Source organism: Plenodomus lingam (assembly GCF_022343315.1).
Source record: "Plenodomus lingam strain CAN1 chromosome Unknown contig_30, whole genome shotgun sequence".
Taxonomy (NCBI): domain Eukaryota; kingdom Fungi; phylum Ascomycota; class Dothideomycetes; order Pleosporales; family Leptosphaeriaceae; genus Plenodomus; species Plenodomus lingam.
In genome coordinates, this window is record NW_027093945.1 from 407,257 (window position 1) to 421,444 (window position 14,188).

At 38.0% G+C, this 14,188-nt stretch overlaps 3 protein-coding genes across 3 annotated transcripts; 2 read left to right on the forward strand and 1 right to left on the reverse strand.

Annotated features, from left to right (window-relative positions):
* Positions 1 to 311: 311 nt before the first annotated feature.
* On the forward strand, positions 312 to 2,432 carry IAQ61_008435 (uncharacterized protein; the record flags this gene model as incomplete). Its single annotated transcript, XM_003838426.2, has 1 exon — positions 312 to 2,432. The coding sequence occupies one exon, from the start codon at positions 312 to 314 to the stop codon at positions 2,430 to 2,432; it is 2,121 nt and encodes a 706-aa protein (XP_003838474.2).
* Positions 2,433 to 2,697: 265 nt separating this feature from the next.
* Positions 2,698 to 2,925, reverse strand: IAQ61_008436 (uncharacterized protein; the record flags this gene model as incomplete). The annotated part of the gene is made up of 1 exon (XM_066098000.1): positions 2,698 to 2,925. The coding sequence occupies one exon, from the start codon at positions 2,923 to 2,925 to the stop codon at positions 2,698 to 2,700; it is 228 nt and encodes a 75-aa protein (XP_065952045.1).
* Positions 2,926 to 3,493: 568 nt separating this feature from the next.
* Positions 3,494 to 4,859, forward strand: IAQ61_008437 (uncharacterized protein). Its single transcript, XM_003838427.2, has 4 exons — positions 3,494 to 3,601; positions 3,681 to 4,082; positions 4,144 to 4,559; positions 4,616 to 4,859. The coding sequence occupies exons 1-4, from the start codon at positions 3,574 to 3,576 to the stop codon at positions 4,679 to 4,681; spliced, it is 912 nt and encodes a 303-aa protein (XP_003838475.1). The 5' UTR covers positions 3,494 to 3,573; the 3' UTR covers positions 4,682 to 4,859.
* The last annotated feature ends 9,329 nt before the right edge of the window (positions 4,860 to 14,188 follow it).

Sequence of the window (14,188 nt, forward strand, 5' to 3'; positions counted from 1 at the left end):
TCTTGCGCGCCGTGGCCCGAAGTGTTCTAGTGCGGCGGTTGGGATCGTGTGACGTCAACACTTCACTGCCTCATGCCAGCGCCCGTTCCCCTGCCATTGTTGGACCGGAGATGCCGGCAATACTACTAGTGACAGTCGAGATGACGGTACAGTAGAAGTAGCTCGTCATCCATCGCGAAGTGGAGAGATCCGACCGGCACAGTATGTATTGACATGTGCTTGCCCCACTGCCACCCAGACTGGAAATACCATGTGAAGGCACCTTCACCACACTCACGCTCCTCCAATGCCACCATCACCAAGCTCTCGTCATGTCCAAGACCGGACAGCGCACCAAACAAGCCTCTCCGCACCCCTACCTCTCTGGCAACTTTGCGCCCCTCTCTACGACATGGAGTCCAACGCCCGTCACCTGGACCGGCGAGATACCTGAGGAGCTCTATGGCGGCATGTATGTGAGGAATGGAGGCAATCCTGTTACCAATGACGACCTGGGGCGCGAAGCTCACTGGTTCGATGGCGATGGCATGCTCTCGGGCGTCTGGTTCGATTGTTCGAGCTCGAATTCACGACAACCAATCGTCAAGTTCGTCAATCAATTCATCCTCACCGACGTCTACCTCTCCGCCAAAGAGAACCGATCTCTACATACACCCATCGTACCCAGCATCTCCACGCTCGTCAATCCAGCATCTAGTCTATTCCTCATTCTTTGGAGAATTATACGCACCTTCTTCCTCGTCCTGCTCTCCCACCTTCCCGGCTCACCTTTGGCCATCAAGCGGATTAGTGTCGCAAACACCAGCATCATCTTCCATGATGGACGGGCACTGGCCTCGTGTGAGAGTGGTCCACCTATCCGAGTCACATTGCCTGATCTCGAGACTGTTGGATGGTTTAACGGAGAGGCAGCCGAAGGAGAACCGACAACCAGTGCAGACGCGAAGGCCAAGAACGCATCGCCGTCTGATAGATTCGGTGGCTCGGGTCTCCTGAGCTGGATGGGCGAGTGGACAACTGGACACCCCAAGGTCGATCATGTCACCAATGAAATGGTCTTGTTCCACTGCGATTTTGCACCGCCCTATGTACACTATTCTCTGGTCCCCTCCAAGGCTAGACAAAACACTGTGGATAATCAAGCGTGCATTTTCAACGCCCCCGTGCCTGGATGCTCTGGCGGGAAACTCATGCATGACTTTGGTGTATCACGACAACACACCATCATCCTCGACTTACCACTGTCCCTCACTCCCCTGAACCTACTCATGAACAAACCTATCGTCTGCTACGAACCTGAAAAGGCTGCCCGATTCGGCGTCTTCCCAAGACGAAATCCCGAATTGGTGCGGTGGTTCGAGACCGACGGTTGCTGTATATTCCATACAGCAAACACATGGGACGAGCTAGAATCCAATGGTGTCGCAGCTGTCAACATGCTGGCCTGTCGTTTGACTTCTGCTTCCATGGTATTTAGTGCTGGTAATATCGAACCACCACCACACCCGGCGTCTAAAGACTTGTCACGCCGGAAACCCATGTCTTTCTTTGCCAAATACGATGCGGAAGACGAAGAAACGCTGGATCCCGAAAAGCAGATTTCAGACGAAACAACCCCATTACTCGCGCCAGACGAGCCTTCCAATTCCGCGAGTGCACCCCCGACCATACCCATGTCGTACGATGAGCAGGAGCAATGTCGATTGTACTACTACCGCTTTGCATTGAATAGTACAAGCTCCAATATGATTACACATCAATTCGCGCTCTCGGCAATCCCGTTTGAATTTCCCACAGTATCGCCTCTTACCGAAATGGAGTCTGCACGATACATTTACGGCTGCAGCACATCGGTTGAATCATTCGGCGCTGCATTGGGGAAAGCTACGAAGATCGATGTGCTTGTCAAAATGGATGTGAAGACACTTCTAGCACAGGCTGCCAAGATACAACCGACTGCTGTCACGGGGTGTGTCGACAGTCGCACCATGAATCAGATTCTAGACTCGAAAGATTCCAAGGACCCTATCAAGGCTTTCCGACTTCCTCCGCGCCATTATGCCCAGGAAGCCAGGTTCATCCCAAAGAGAGCTTCCAATGAACTCTCTCCAGGCCAGGTTGAAGCACGTGAAGACAGTGGTTTCCTACTCTTCTACGTCTTTGACGAGAGTCAGCTGGACGAAGCGGGGCAATGTAAACCTGATGCGAAGAGCGAACTATGGGTCTTGGACGCCAGCACGATGGAGAGAGTGGTGTGTAGAGTTAAGCTGCCGACAAGGATACCGTATGGCCTACACGGCAATTGGTTCACAGAGGAGGAGATACAGCATCAACGCCAAGTCACAACATTGAGATCGTCGCTGAAAGACGTTGCCAGCCAAGACAGCAGGTTGAATCGGCTGAGGCGGAGTCTGAACAGTTATCTGGGTTGAACATTTTCGTGTTATGCATCATTGCCCAGCTTTATAAAGCTGCTAATATTGCCTGTTCTATATACCATTTCCAATGCATGTTCTTCTTCTCGACTGTACTGTCACCGCTGTTCTGCACATTTGCTGTGACTCTGCTTGATTATTGGTGTCTGCTGATCCAGACGGGCATGTACATTGTGTCTCTTTAACGATCATCGCTCAACGTGATAGCCTCCCAAGCCCTTCCCCTCACGATCTGCATACCCACACGTAGCCGGGGTGAGGATCATCTCGTGGCAGCATTCTCCGCTTCATATGACAATACAAGTATGGGATACCCTCCCTCGTCCCTCACCCTTGCATTGCAGCGCGCAGGAACCAGAGGGTCGGTGAAAGATCGACGCAACAGACAGCTGACATGGCCGCACTCAACGAATGGAACTGACGACGGCGTACCAGGGCCAATCGCACAACCACGATGGCCCGTCTTGAAGCCAGATCCAGCGGTGCACATGCTGACGTACACGAAACCACAAAGGCACTACCGAGAAGATGCCGACGTTGGACTAAGCTCTGGCGACCCACGTCACGAAAGCTTAAGCATTAGCTAACCACTACCTCGTACGCCTTCGGAGCCTTGCGGATACCTAATACAATTGCCATGACCAGACTACCTAAAAGCCTCCTAGTGTCGATGGCTTTCTGATCTTGTCGCTCTCATCATCTTGATCATGAGATGTGGAGCTTATGCGGCATCTAACCAGGGCTACACACACAAGTGATGGCATGATTGGCTCATCCCTTGGGTAATGCTCCTCTTGTCACACCTTGCAACACATGCTTGCACGCAGCACGACGATCTGCCGATATTGGGTCCGTGGGAGAAAAAGGGCTCTGGATTTCCATCTGAGCAGTCATCCGATCTAGAGGTCTCCAGTGTGTCGTCATGTCGTCATTCTTGTCTGCTGTTTTTACCAGGGGCTTCGACCCCATACGTTCTCTATGGCGTAGTAGGGTGAGTACCTATATGAGGGATGCCGTCGCCGAAGGGGCAGTCTTTGTTGACCATTAAGCATTCCAAGTAAAAAGTCACCTGGGGGAAAACATTACAAATAAAGTTTTTTTTCCTGCATCGACACAGTTTGAGCATTCGCAGTCAATCATGGGCAACAACGCTGTTGACGTGAATAGTATGTTTATTCAATTCTCCAGCTCTCAGATCATTGCTCCCGTACCCCATCTCTTCATCGTTCTAACCTTTGTGTACAGCCAATACGGTAAACGGCCGGACCGCCGACATCAACATCACCAGTGATGGATCGAGTTTCTACTTTGCCATTTGCGCCGTCATGGGCGCATCCGGCTTCGCCTTTTTATTCCTTGCCTCGCGCAGGAAGCGCACCGACCGCGTCTTCCACTACCTAACCGCGGCCGTCGTCTTCGTAGCATGCATTGCCTATTTCTCCATGGGCTCCAACTTGGGCTTCACGCCCATCGAGGTCGAGTACAAGCGCAGCGATCCCGTTGTCCGCGGTAACTTTCGTGGAATCTTCTATGTCCGTTATATCGATTGGGTGATTACTACGCCTTTGCTTTTGCTCGATCTTCTCCTGACGGCTGGGATGCCGTGGCCGACGATAATTTTTGTCATTTTGATTGATGAGATTATGAGTATGTCTTGTTCCCAAACAAATTCATGAGAATCATAATTCACTAACCACCCACACCACAGTCGTCACCGGCCTCGTCGGCGCCCTCGTAGTCTCCTCCTACAAATGGGGCTTCTTCGCCTTTGGCTGCGCCGCCCTCGTCTACGTCGTCTACCAACTCGTCTGGGAATCCCGACGGCACTCCAAATTCTTCGGCCGCGACGTCGAGCGCACCTTTCTCCTGTGCGGCAGCCTCACCTCCTTCCTCTGGATCCTGTACCCCGTTGCCTGGGGCCTCTGCGAGGGCGGCAACGTCATCTCCCCCGACTCCGAGGCCGTCTTCTACGGCGTGCTCGACTTCTTGGCTAAGCCGATTTTCGGCGCGCTTCTGATTTGGGGACATCGTAATGTTGATCCTGCGAGGTTGGGGTTGGCGATTCGCGATTATGGGGATGCGGATGCGGTTGTGCATGAGAAGCGGGCGCCGGCTGTTCATCCGGTGAGTAGAAATTTTCAAACTTGAATTCGAAGTTTGCTGCTAATGTTGCTTGTCAGGATGGTCCTATCAATAATAACAGCAACACCACCGCCACCACTGCCAATCCCACCACTACTGTTTAAGCGGTGCGGCTGAGGTTGCAAAAGATTCAAAAGAGTCGGTGGAGATGACTGGGCCATGGTACTTTGAGAGTATCGCAGATGATGACGGAAGGGGAACGATGTAATGAGGTGATAGCGGATGTCGTGTGCAATGCGGTGTTCTCCTTGATGATACCACTTCTATAAGCGATGATACAATACCACCCTACTTAATACTTGTCGCAAACCGAGAATGGGGCAAAAGTGAACACTGTTACCCCACCCCGATAAGTTGATATATATGGTGGGATATTGATGAGATATTGTATTGCGACACACCCCCCAGTCAAGCAGAGGCTTAGATACTTGGCTGAAGAAGCGCAATCTTTGTCGTGGTTGTTGTCAAGTAGTATTGTGGCGTTAATCCGGGAGAAATGTTAACCCTGTTAAGCAGTATAGCCAGGCGCCTCTAGAGGCTCACTAATTAGGACCTCTTAAATTATAGTATTCTAACACCGCGATTTAAACCTACGTCCTCTATAATTTTAACTACTCTACTAATGCGCATTAAAATGTAGTAATAATACCACTGCGCTAACCAGGCTTATAACTATAGAAATTTAGATTACTAAGGTTAGGAATAATTTAGGAGATAGATTATTAGATTATATCTACTACAATTAGACTTATATATATAGAGCTTCAGCTACCCTTACTAGAAGGTGAATAATTAGTAAACCTTCCTTACTAGAGCTCCTACTTTTTATTAGGCACTTAGCAGTAAGCTAGTAGTTAATTAGATAGTAGGTTATATAGGGGTATTAATTAGGATTAATATAAAGGACTTAGGCTTATGCCTAAGCCTAGGTCTAACACAAGACGGACTAAGTCTAACACTACTACTAAGCGAACATACTAGACACCTATAAAAAGGCGTAGAGGGCTTATCTCTCCTTTAAGATACTAAATACTATTATTAATGCTTATTATATTCTCTCTTAAGGCTAGTCTATAATATTTTAGTATCTTCTTCTAAATATACTATAATAGTAATAAGAGATAGACGCGCTAGATATTTAGAATAACTAGGTGCAACCTAATATATTAGAAAGGCTAATATAATAGGTCTATAGTTTAATAGAATAATAGGCTTAAGACTCTACTATAATAGCTATACTATATTAATAGAATAAGGAAATACGTAATTAGATTCTATCCTAACCCTTCTCTAAGCCTGCTAGGTTTAATAATATACTACCTCTACCCTCTCCTACCTTATATTATAAACCCTTTCTAGTTAGCTTACTATATAATAGTACTAAGGTAAACTTCTCCTTTTAGTAAATAACTATAGAGTTTAAACTATATATAGATAAGGTCTTTATTAGGGATAAGGAGGTAAGGTTTATATATATTTAGTCCTAGTTATTACCTATAGTCTAGTGCGCTATAGCACTATACTTTAAGGATAGTATATATAAGTATTAGGATATAAGTAGGTTTCTTAACTACCTAGTATTCTATTATAGTAACTATTATAGGTAGAAGCACACCTAAGTTATATTAGAACACTTATATTAAGGCTAAAATTAGCCTTTTATAGAGTTCTTTATAAATTTTATATAGCTTCTTATATAGTTAGGAGGTTTATACTAGGATAATAAATAGAAGCTTTTATAACTTTAGTAATCTCTTAATAACTATATATACTTAGTTTCCCTTAATAAGGGAGTCTCTAGGATAAACTATAATATAGCTATAGAGGAATATAAGATAATTATAGTAGATATTAAAATAGCCTCTCTAGAACTAGGTTTTCTTTAGGCTAGTAAATCTAAGGAACCCTAGTAGAAGTCTACCTTAGATTAGGATAGTAATATAAATATAGTAGAAGTAGTAGCCTTATTAAGTATACCTACTAAACTACTAATATTACGTCCTAACTAGATCCTATAGGACCTATTTAATATATAGAAACTAGCAAAGGTCTATACCTAGTATAGATAGGGTGGTTATTTTATATATATATATCCTAATACCCTATTGCTATAACTAGTAGGTATTAAGATAGTTATAGTATTAGCAAGTGGCCCTAATTTAGGAAACTAGCTACCTCTAACCCTAGGCTAAGTTAGGGGTATAAGGAGGACACTATAATAGAGGAATTATTAATAATAGAGGCTATTAAGTATTCCCTAGATATTAAGGTAGAGTTAAATAATCCTCCCTTCTTTATTCCCCTCCTTTTAGGTAGAGTAGAGAATATATAAGTAATAGTTAATTTAGGGTGCTAGTATTTTAGTATAGTTAAGGAAAAGTTAGTAAGATAGATTAGTAGGACCTTTATTAATATTCCCCTATAACCCTTATAATATACCTAGGGAATTACTAAGGGTATAAGAATTATATAGTTAGTAGTATTAGACTATAATTTAGATAGTTAGTAGTCTTAGCTTTTAGCTTATATAGTACCTTATCTTTCCTATTAACTAATACTAGGTAGACTATAGCTTTATAGAGAGGGCGTTGTTATAGATATTCTATAAGGCAAATTAATAATTAGGAAGGTAGGAAATATAGTAGTATAAGAGAGCGGGAGACGCCTATATCCTACCTATATCTCTATTATCTTAGGTTTAGTTATAGTAGGGTTGCTAAATTAAGAACCCTAATAGGAAGATATATAGGTATAAATTTTTATAATAAATATACTAGATATATTATAAGTAATATATAACTTGCGCCTAATAAAATATTTAAGAAGTGTTAATAAGGGAAGTCCTATTAATATACACACTATTTATATTACTAGTAATATAGTTTCCTATAAACCTAAGTATAAAACTAGAAAGATAAAGTTACTACTAGAACTTTAAGAGTTTAAGGACCTATTTAATAAAAAGTTAGCAAGTAGTTTACTACCTTATTAAGGTAGTATAGATTACTATATTTAGTTAATAACTCTCCTAGATAGAACCTAGCCTAACCCCCTATAGGGTCTCCTGTACCCTATATTGCGTAATTAATTACTAGAACTAAGAATATAACTTACTAGATTAATAGATAAGGGCTAGATCTAAGTAAGCTCTTCTATAGCTAGAGCTCTAGTATTACTAGTAAAGAAGCTATTAGGTAGTTAGTATCTATGTATAGACTACTAGATACTTAATAGTATAATAACCTTAGACTAATACCTACTACTACTTATTAAGGAAACTTTATATATACTATCTAGTGTAAATTAGTTTATAAAAGTAGATATTTACGCTACCTTTTATAAAGTTAGAATAGTAGAAGGTTATAAGTCCTTAACTACTTTCTGCACCTAGTTTAGGTTATATAAATAGTTAGTATATCTATTTAGTCTTAGTAGTGCGCTATCTACTTTCTAATAATATATTAATACTACGCTTATAGAGTTACTTAGATTATATATAATAGCCTACCTTAATAATATCCTAATTTATTTAGGAGGAAACTAGTTTAACTATATAGAAAAAGTAAAGTATATACTTATGCTATTAAAAGAAGTAGGACTACACCTAGACTTAAAGAAATATACTTTTAGTATTAAGGAGGTACGCTACCTAGGCTATATTATTAAGGCAGGCAAATTACTTAGACCTAACCCTAAAAAGCTTAGGGCAGTATAGGAATAGGAATCCCCTAGGAATATAAGAGAGGTAAGAAGTTTTCTAGGTTTTACTAACTTCTACTATAATTTTATTATAAAGTTTTCTAAAGTAGTAGTACCTTTAAACTAACTAACTAGGAAGAACACCCTATTCTAATAGGGAGAGGAAGAATAAAGTATATTTAATGCGCTAAAAAAGGCGTTTATATTAGGACTAGTATTAATATAATAGGACCTAGCTAAAGAAATATTATTAGAAGTAGACTATTTAAGATATACTCTTAGGGGTTGCTTATTATAAAAAGTTAGGGGCGTCTAGCGCCTAGTTACTTACTACTCTATAGCACTAATACTAGAGAGATAAAACTATACTATATATAATAAGGAATTACTTACTATTATTAAGTATCTTAAAAGTTAGTTAGTAGAGTTATAGAGTATTTATAAGCTATTTATAATATTTATAGACTATAAAAACTTAGAGTACTTTACTAGCCTTTAAAGCTTAAGCAAGTAATAATACTACTAGGTAGAGGAACTTTTAAAATATTAATATATCCTATAGTATAGACCTAGCTATCTTATAGGATAACCTAATACCTTAAGTAGGTAACTATAAGATTTAAACTCCTCTAAAGTAATACTATAGTTAGTAATACGCCCTAAATTAATTTAGGTTATAGTATTAGAAGTAGAGGAGGCGTCTAAGTTACTAAAGGGCGCTAGCCTTTTTACTAACCTGTATATGCAGACACTATAGGACAAAGTAGTATTAGAAGATAAGATATACTAAGTGTGTCTTAATACAGTTTAGAAAGGCGCTAGGTCTTTCCTAGTTCTAGCTAATACAAAGTAATAGATTAGGGACTATATAATTAGCGCACACGGCACTTTGCTTTAGAGGGGCATTATTTAGTTACTAATATAGGAACCCCTTATAACTACTATTATATAGCAAGTATATAAATTAGGTTTAGTAGGATATCTAGGAAAGAATATAATATTTTAAATACTACACTGTAACTATTATTAGGATAGAATATTAGGAGACATTGTATAGTATATCTAGAACTGCTATTATTATAGTGCTTATATCTCCTAGAAGCGCTAATAGGGTCTATTATAACCTATACTAGTTACGTTATAATACTAGTCCTAAATATCTATAGACTTTATAGTTAACCTACCTATAAAAGATAATAGCAAACCTTAGTTCCTATTAGTTATTACTAATAGATTATCTAAATACGTTTAGCTTAAAGTAATAGTATCTATAGTAGCTAATTATTAAGCAAGGATCTTCTAGGATAACTAGTAGTAGTTCTAGGGCTTCCTATCCTCTATTATTACTAACTAAGGCTCTAACTAGTTACAATCTTTCTAGATAACGTTATACTAGATAATAAAGATAAACTAGTTACTGTCTACTATATACTACCCTTAGATAGATAGCAGGATAGAGCGGGTAAACTAAGAAGTGTAGGTAGTGCTACGCATAATAGTGTTATAGACTGGCCTTAAGGGAGAATGCAATAAGCGTTGATAATAGTATTTAGTATCTTAAAGGAGAGGTAAGCCCTCCACGCCTTTTTATAGGTGTCTAGTGTGTTCACTTAGTAGTAGTGTTAGACTTAGTCTATCTTGTGTTAGACCTAGGCTTAGGCTTATGCCTAAGCCCTTTACATACCCCTAACCTTCCCCTATAAACTATCGTAAAATCGTCTTTCTAGGGGTCTAGGGTTATATCTTTGTCCTCTATAATCTATATTAGGCTTTATTACTATATTTTTTAGTTTTATTATCCTATCTTTATATTCCTTCCTAATTTATAATAGGCCTGTATATTAAGTAGTACACGCGCGTAGCGTCTGTGTGCTTATTTTAGCACCCTACTATAAAAGTTCTAATATAGCTATCCTACCCTACTATAAGTTTCCTAAACTTACTTTGTTATATAGCAGATTTTTCCCTACTAATTAGTCTTATTTCTACTCTTTTTCTATTAATCTAGCCTATATAGCCTCTATTATATCTCTATCTACTACTACTAGTGCTAGTAGTAGGGAACTACTGTAAGATAGTTAGACCCTGCGCTAGGCCTACTAAGATAAGGTGCGTACTTCCTATATTCTCCTAATATTTCCTGTACTAACTTTTACTTAGTACACATCTCCCTAAACCTAGCTACTTAGTAGCTTTATTATTTCTAGTAACTTAGATAATAAGAAATATAATAGCAGTTTTATAAAGCTACTTCCCTATAATTAGTATATTAACTAACTCTGTCTCTTTAGCAAATATAACTATTAGGAGGGTAGTAGTAAGTTCTTCCTAATTTTTTATATTCTTTATAGCAAGTTCTAACTATATCTAGGGCGTTTATGCAAGTCTTATTATTATAGTTATAAAACCTACACTAGGTTAGAGGCTATTCTTGCTAATAATCCTAATATCCGCTAAGCCCTCTATAACTAGCTTTAGTTTTATTATAGTTACTAGGAAGATCGCCTTTATATTATAAAGAAAGGGACCCTTAGGACCTTTATAGGAAAACCTACTAAAGGCACTTACTACTAGTTTATACTACAATTCTACTAGCTCTACTATTAGTTTAAGGATCTTATATTAAGGGCCTAAACTAATAACGCTATTACTCTACTTGCCCCCTCTACCTACTTACGCGCGCATAATTAGTACTAGCTTAGTGCTATTATTCCCTCTACTACTAGTACTCTAGCATTTCTACTATAATCTACTATTACGCCCTTATATAGTAGTTATAGTAATAATAATATTATATAGCTTGCTACTACTACTAGTATTACCTTCTAGCGCATTAACTAGCGTATAAATAAGACTTAGGCCTAAACTAACCTTTATATTAATAGGCTTAAGAGCGCTGCTAAGCGCACTACCTAAGGTATTAAGACTCTTATTATTAGTATTAGTTTTCCCTTGTTCCCTTTGTATCTATTCTAATATTTATTTCCTTTAGGCCTAGGGTGCTATACGTTAGCACGCTATTAAAGCACTACCCTCCTCCTAATGCTACTACTACTACTACTTATACTTATTAACTAAGTCCTCCCCTACCTATAACGCGTATAAGCGTTACTACTATTACTAAAAGATATAGAGGCGTTAGAATAATATAAATAATAGTTTAGGGGGGGCTAGAGAAGGGTTAGTTATAGATAGTAATAGTATAGATACTGCTACCTAATTATTAGCTATATTATAAAGCTTTAGTAGCAGGGCACTTGCTTAGAGTGTTATTAGGATAAATAAAAGATATCTCTAATACTTTTCTACTTCTTAATTATAACAAAGGTCTAAGTTATTATTCTAGTTTCCTTTTACCCTTACCTCCTAGCTTTTATACGTATTAGGCTATTATTGTGCGTAGCATCCCTATACTATTCCTTAAACCTATCTAGAGCCTTAGTATCCTATACTACTTCTAGCAGGTGCTATATTAGATTAATATACCCCTTCTATTTTACTAGGACTTAATACTTTTCTTTTCCTCTTATATTCTTTGCACTAAGGATCTCTTCTACTTCCTATTTATTTAGCATTATATCTTTATTTTCTAGGGTAACTATTAGACCTAGTTATAAGTCCTAAAGCTTCTAGCTTAGTAGTAGGTTATTAGTAGCTCTCTCTAGTAGATCCACATGTATAGTCTTATACAAGTTCCCTAGTAAGTCTAATACTACTATAAGTAGAGTAGGGACTTCTATTACTTTATACTTAACTTATAGCTAGTTAAACTTTTTGCTTAGTTAGTTTATCTTTATATTGCGTATTATAAACTAAACTATATTGCCTTTTAGGAATTTTTTAGCTAGGCGTTAAGACTAGTTTATTGCTTCCTATTATTATTGCTATTAGAATATAATAGTAGCTTGCGCTAGCTCTACACCCCTCTATAGGTGTAATAAGAACGTTACAGCTTCTCTATAAGGATTCTTAGGCTTTACTAGTAGTAATATTGTCTTTTATAGCGTGTCTATAGTATACCTATTTAAAAGTAGGTTTAGGCTAATACTAGTTATGCTAGAGTCCCTATTATTAAGTGTAAGTTAATAGGCTAGTAGGTAATTAGGCTAGTTAGTCTGCTTAAAGCATACTATTATACGCAGCACTACCTATACTTCTTAGTTTGCCCGCTCTGTCCTGCTGTCTATCTAGGGGTGGTATACAGTAGACAGTAACTAGTTTATCTTTATTATCTAGTATAATATTATCTAGAAGGATCCTAACTAGTCTAAACTTTAGTTAGTAATAATAGAGGATAGGAAGCCCTAGAACTACTACTAGTTATCCTAGAAGATCCTTATATAATAATTAGCTACTATAGAGACTATTACTTTAAGCTAAATATATTTAGATAATCTATTAGTAATAACTAATAGGAACTAGGGTTTACTATTATCTATTATAGGTAGGTTAACTATAAAATCTATAGATATTTAGGACTAGTATTGTAACGCAACTAGTATAGGTTATAACAGACCCTATTAGCGCTTCTAGGAGATATAAGCACTATAATAATAGTAGTTTTAAATATACTACGTAATATCTCCTAATATTCTATCCTAATAATAGTTATAGCGTAGTATTTAAAATATTATATTCTTCCCTAGATATCCTACTAAACCTAATTTATATGCTTACTATATAATAGTAGTTATAAGGGGTTCCTATATTAGTAACTAAATAACACCCCTTTAGAGCAAAGTGCTATATGCGCTAATTATATAGTCCCTAATTTATTACTTTATATTAGCTAAAACTAGGAAAGACCTAGCGCCTTTCTAAACTATATTAAGATATACTTAGTATATCTTATCTTCTAGTACTACTTTATCCTATAGTGTCTATATATACAGGTTAGCAAAGAGGCTAGCGCCCTTTAGTAACTTAGACGTATCCTCTGCTTCTAATACTATAACCTAAATTAATTTAGGGCGTATTACTAACTATAGTGTTGCTTTAGAGGAGTTTAAATCTTGTAGTTATCTACTTAAGGTATTAGGTTGTCCTATAAGATAGCTAGGCCTATACTATAGGATATACTAATATTTTAAAAGTTCCTCTGCCTAGCAGCACTATTACTTGCTTAAGCTTTAAAGGCTAGTAAAGTACTCTAAGTTTTTATAGTCTATAAATATTATAAATAGCTTATAAATACTTTATAACTCTACTAACTAACTTTTAAGATACTTAATAATAGTAAGTAATTCCTTATTATATATAGTGTAGTTTTGTCTCTCTAGTGTTAGTGCTATAGAGTAGTAAGTAACTAGGCGCTAGACACCCCTAACTTTTTGCAATAAGCAACCCCTAAGAGTATATCCTAAATAGTCTACTTCTAATAATATTTCTTTAGCTAGGTCCTATTATATTAATACTAGTCCTAATATAAATGCCTTTTTTAGTATATTAAATACACTTTATTCTTCCTCTCCCTATTAGAATAGGGTGTTCCTCCTAGTTAGTTAGTTTAAAGGTGCTACTACTTTAGAAAACTTTATAATAAAATTATAGTAGAAGTTAGTAAAACCTAGAAAACTTCTTACCTCTCTTATATTCCTAGGGGATTCCTATTCCTATACTGCCCTAAGCTTTTTAGGGTTAGGTCTAAGTAATTTGCCTGCCTTAATAATATAGCCTAGGTAGCGTACCTCCTTAATACTAAAAGTATATTTCTCTAAGTCTAGGTGTAGTCCTACTTCTTTTAATAGTATAAGTACACGCTTTACTTTTTCTATATAGTTAAACTAGTCTCCTTCTAAATAAATTAGAATATTATTAAGGTAGGCTATTATATATAATCTAAGTAACTCTATAAGTATAGTATTAATATATTATTAGAAAGTAGATAGCGCACTACTTAGACTAAATAGATA

Excerpts from the sequence above, each read along its gene's own strand:
- IAQ61_008437 (XM_003838427.2), top strand. The coding sequence starts at position 3,574 with ATGGGCAACAACGCTGTTGACGTGAATA. Across the intron at positions 3,602-3,680 it reads CAACGCTGTTGACGTGAATA|CCAATACGGTAAACGGCCGG; the intron begins GTATGTTTATTC and ends CTTTGTGTACAG. Across the intron at positions 4,560-4,615 it reads GGGCGCCGGCTGTTCATCCG|GATGGTCCTATCAATAATAA; the intron begins GTGAGTAGAAAT and ends GTTGCTTGTCAG.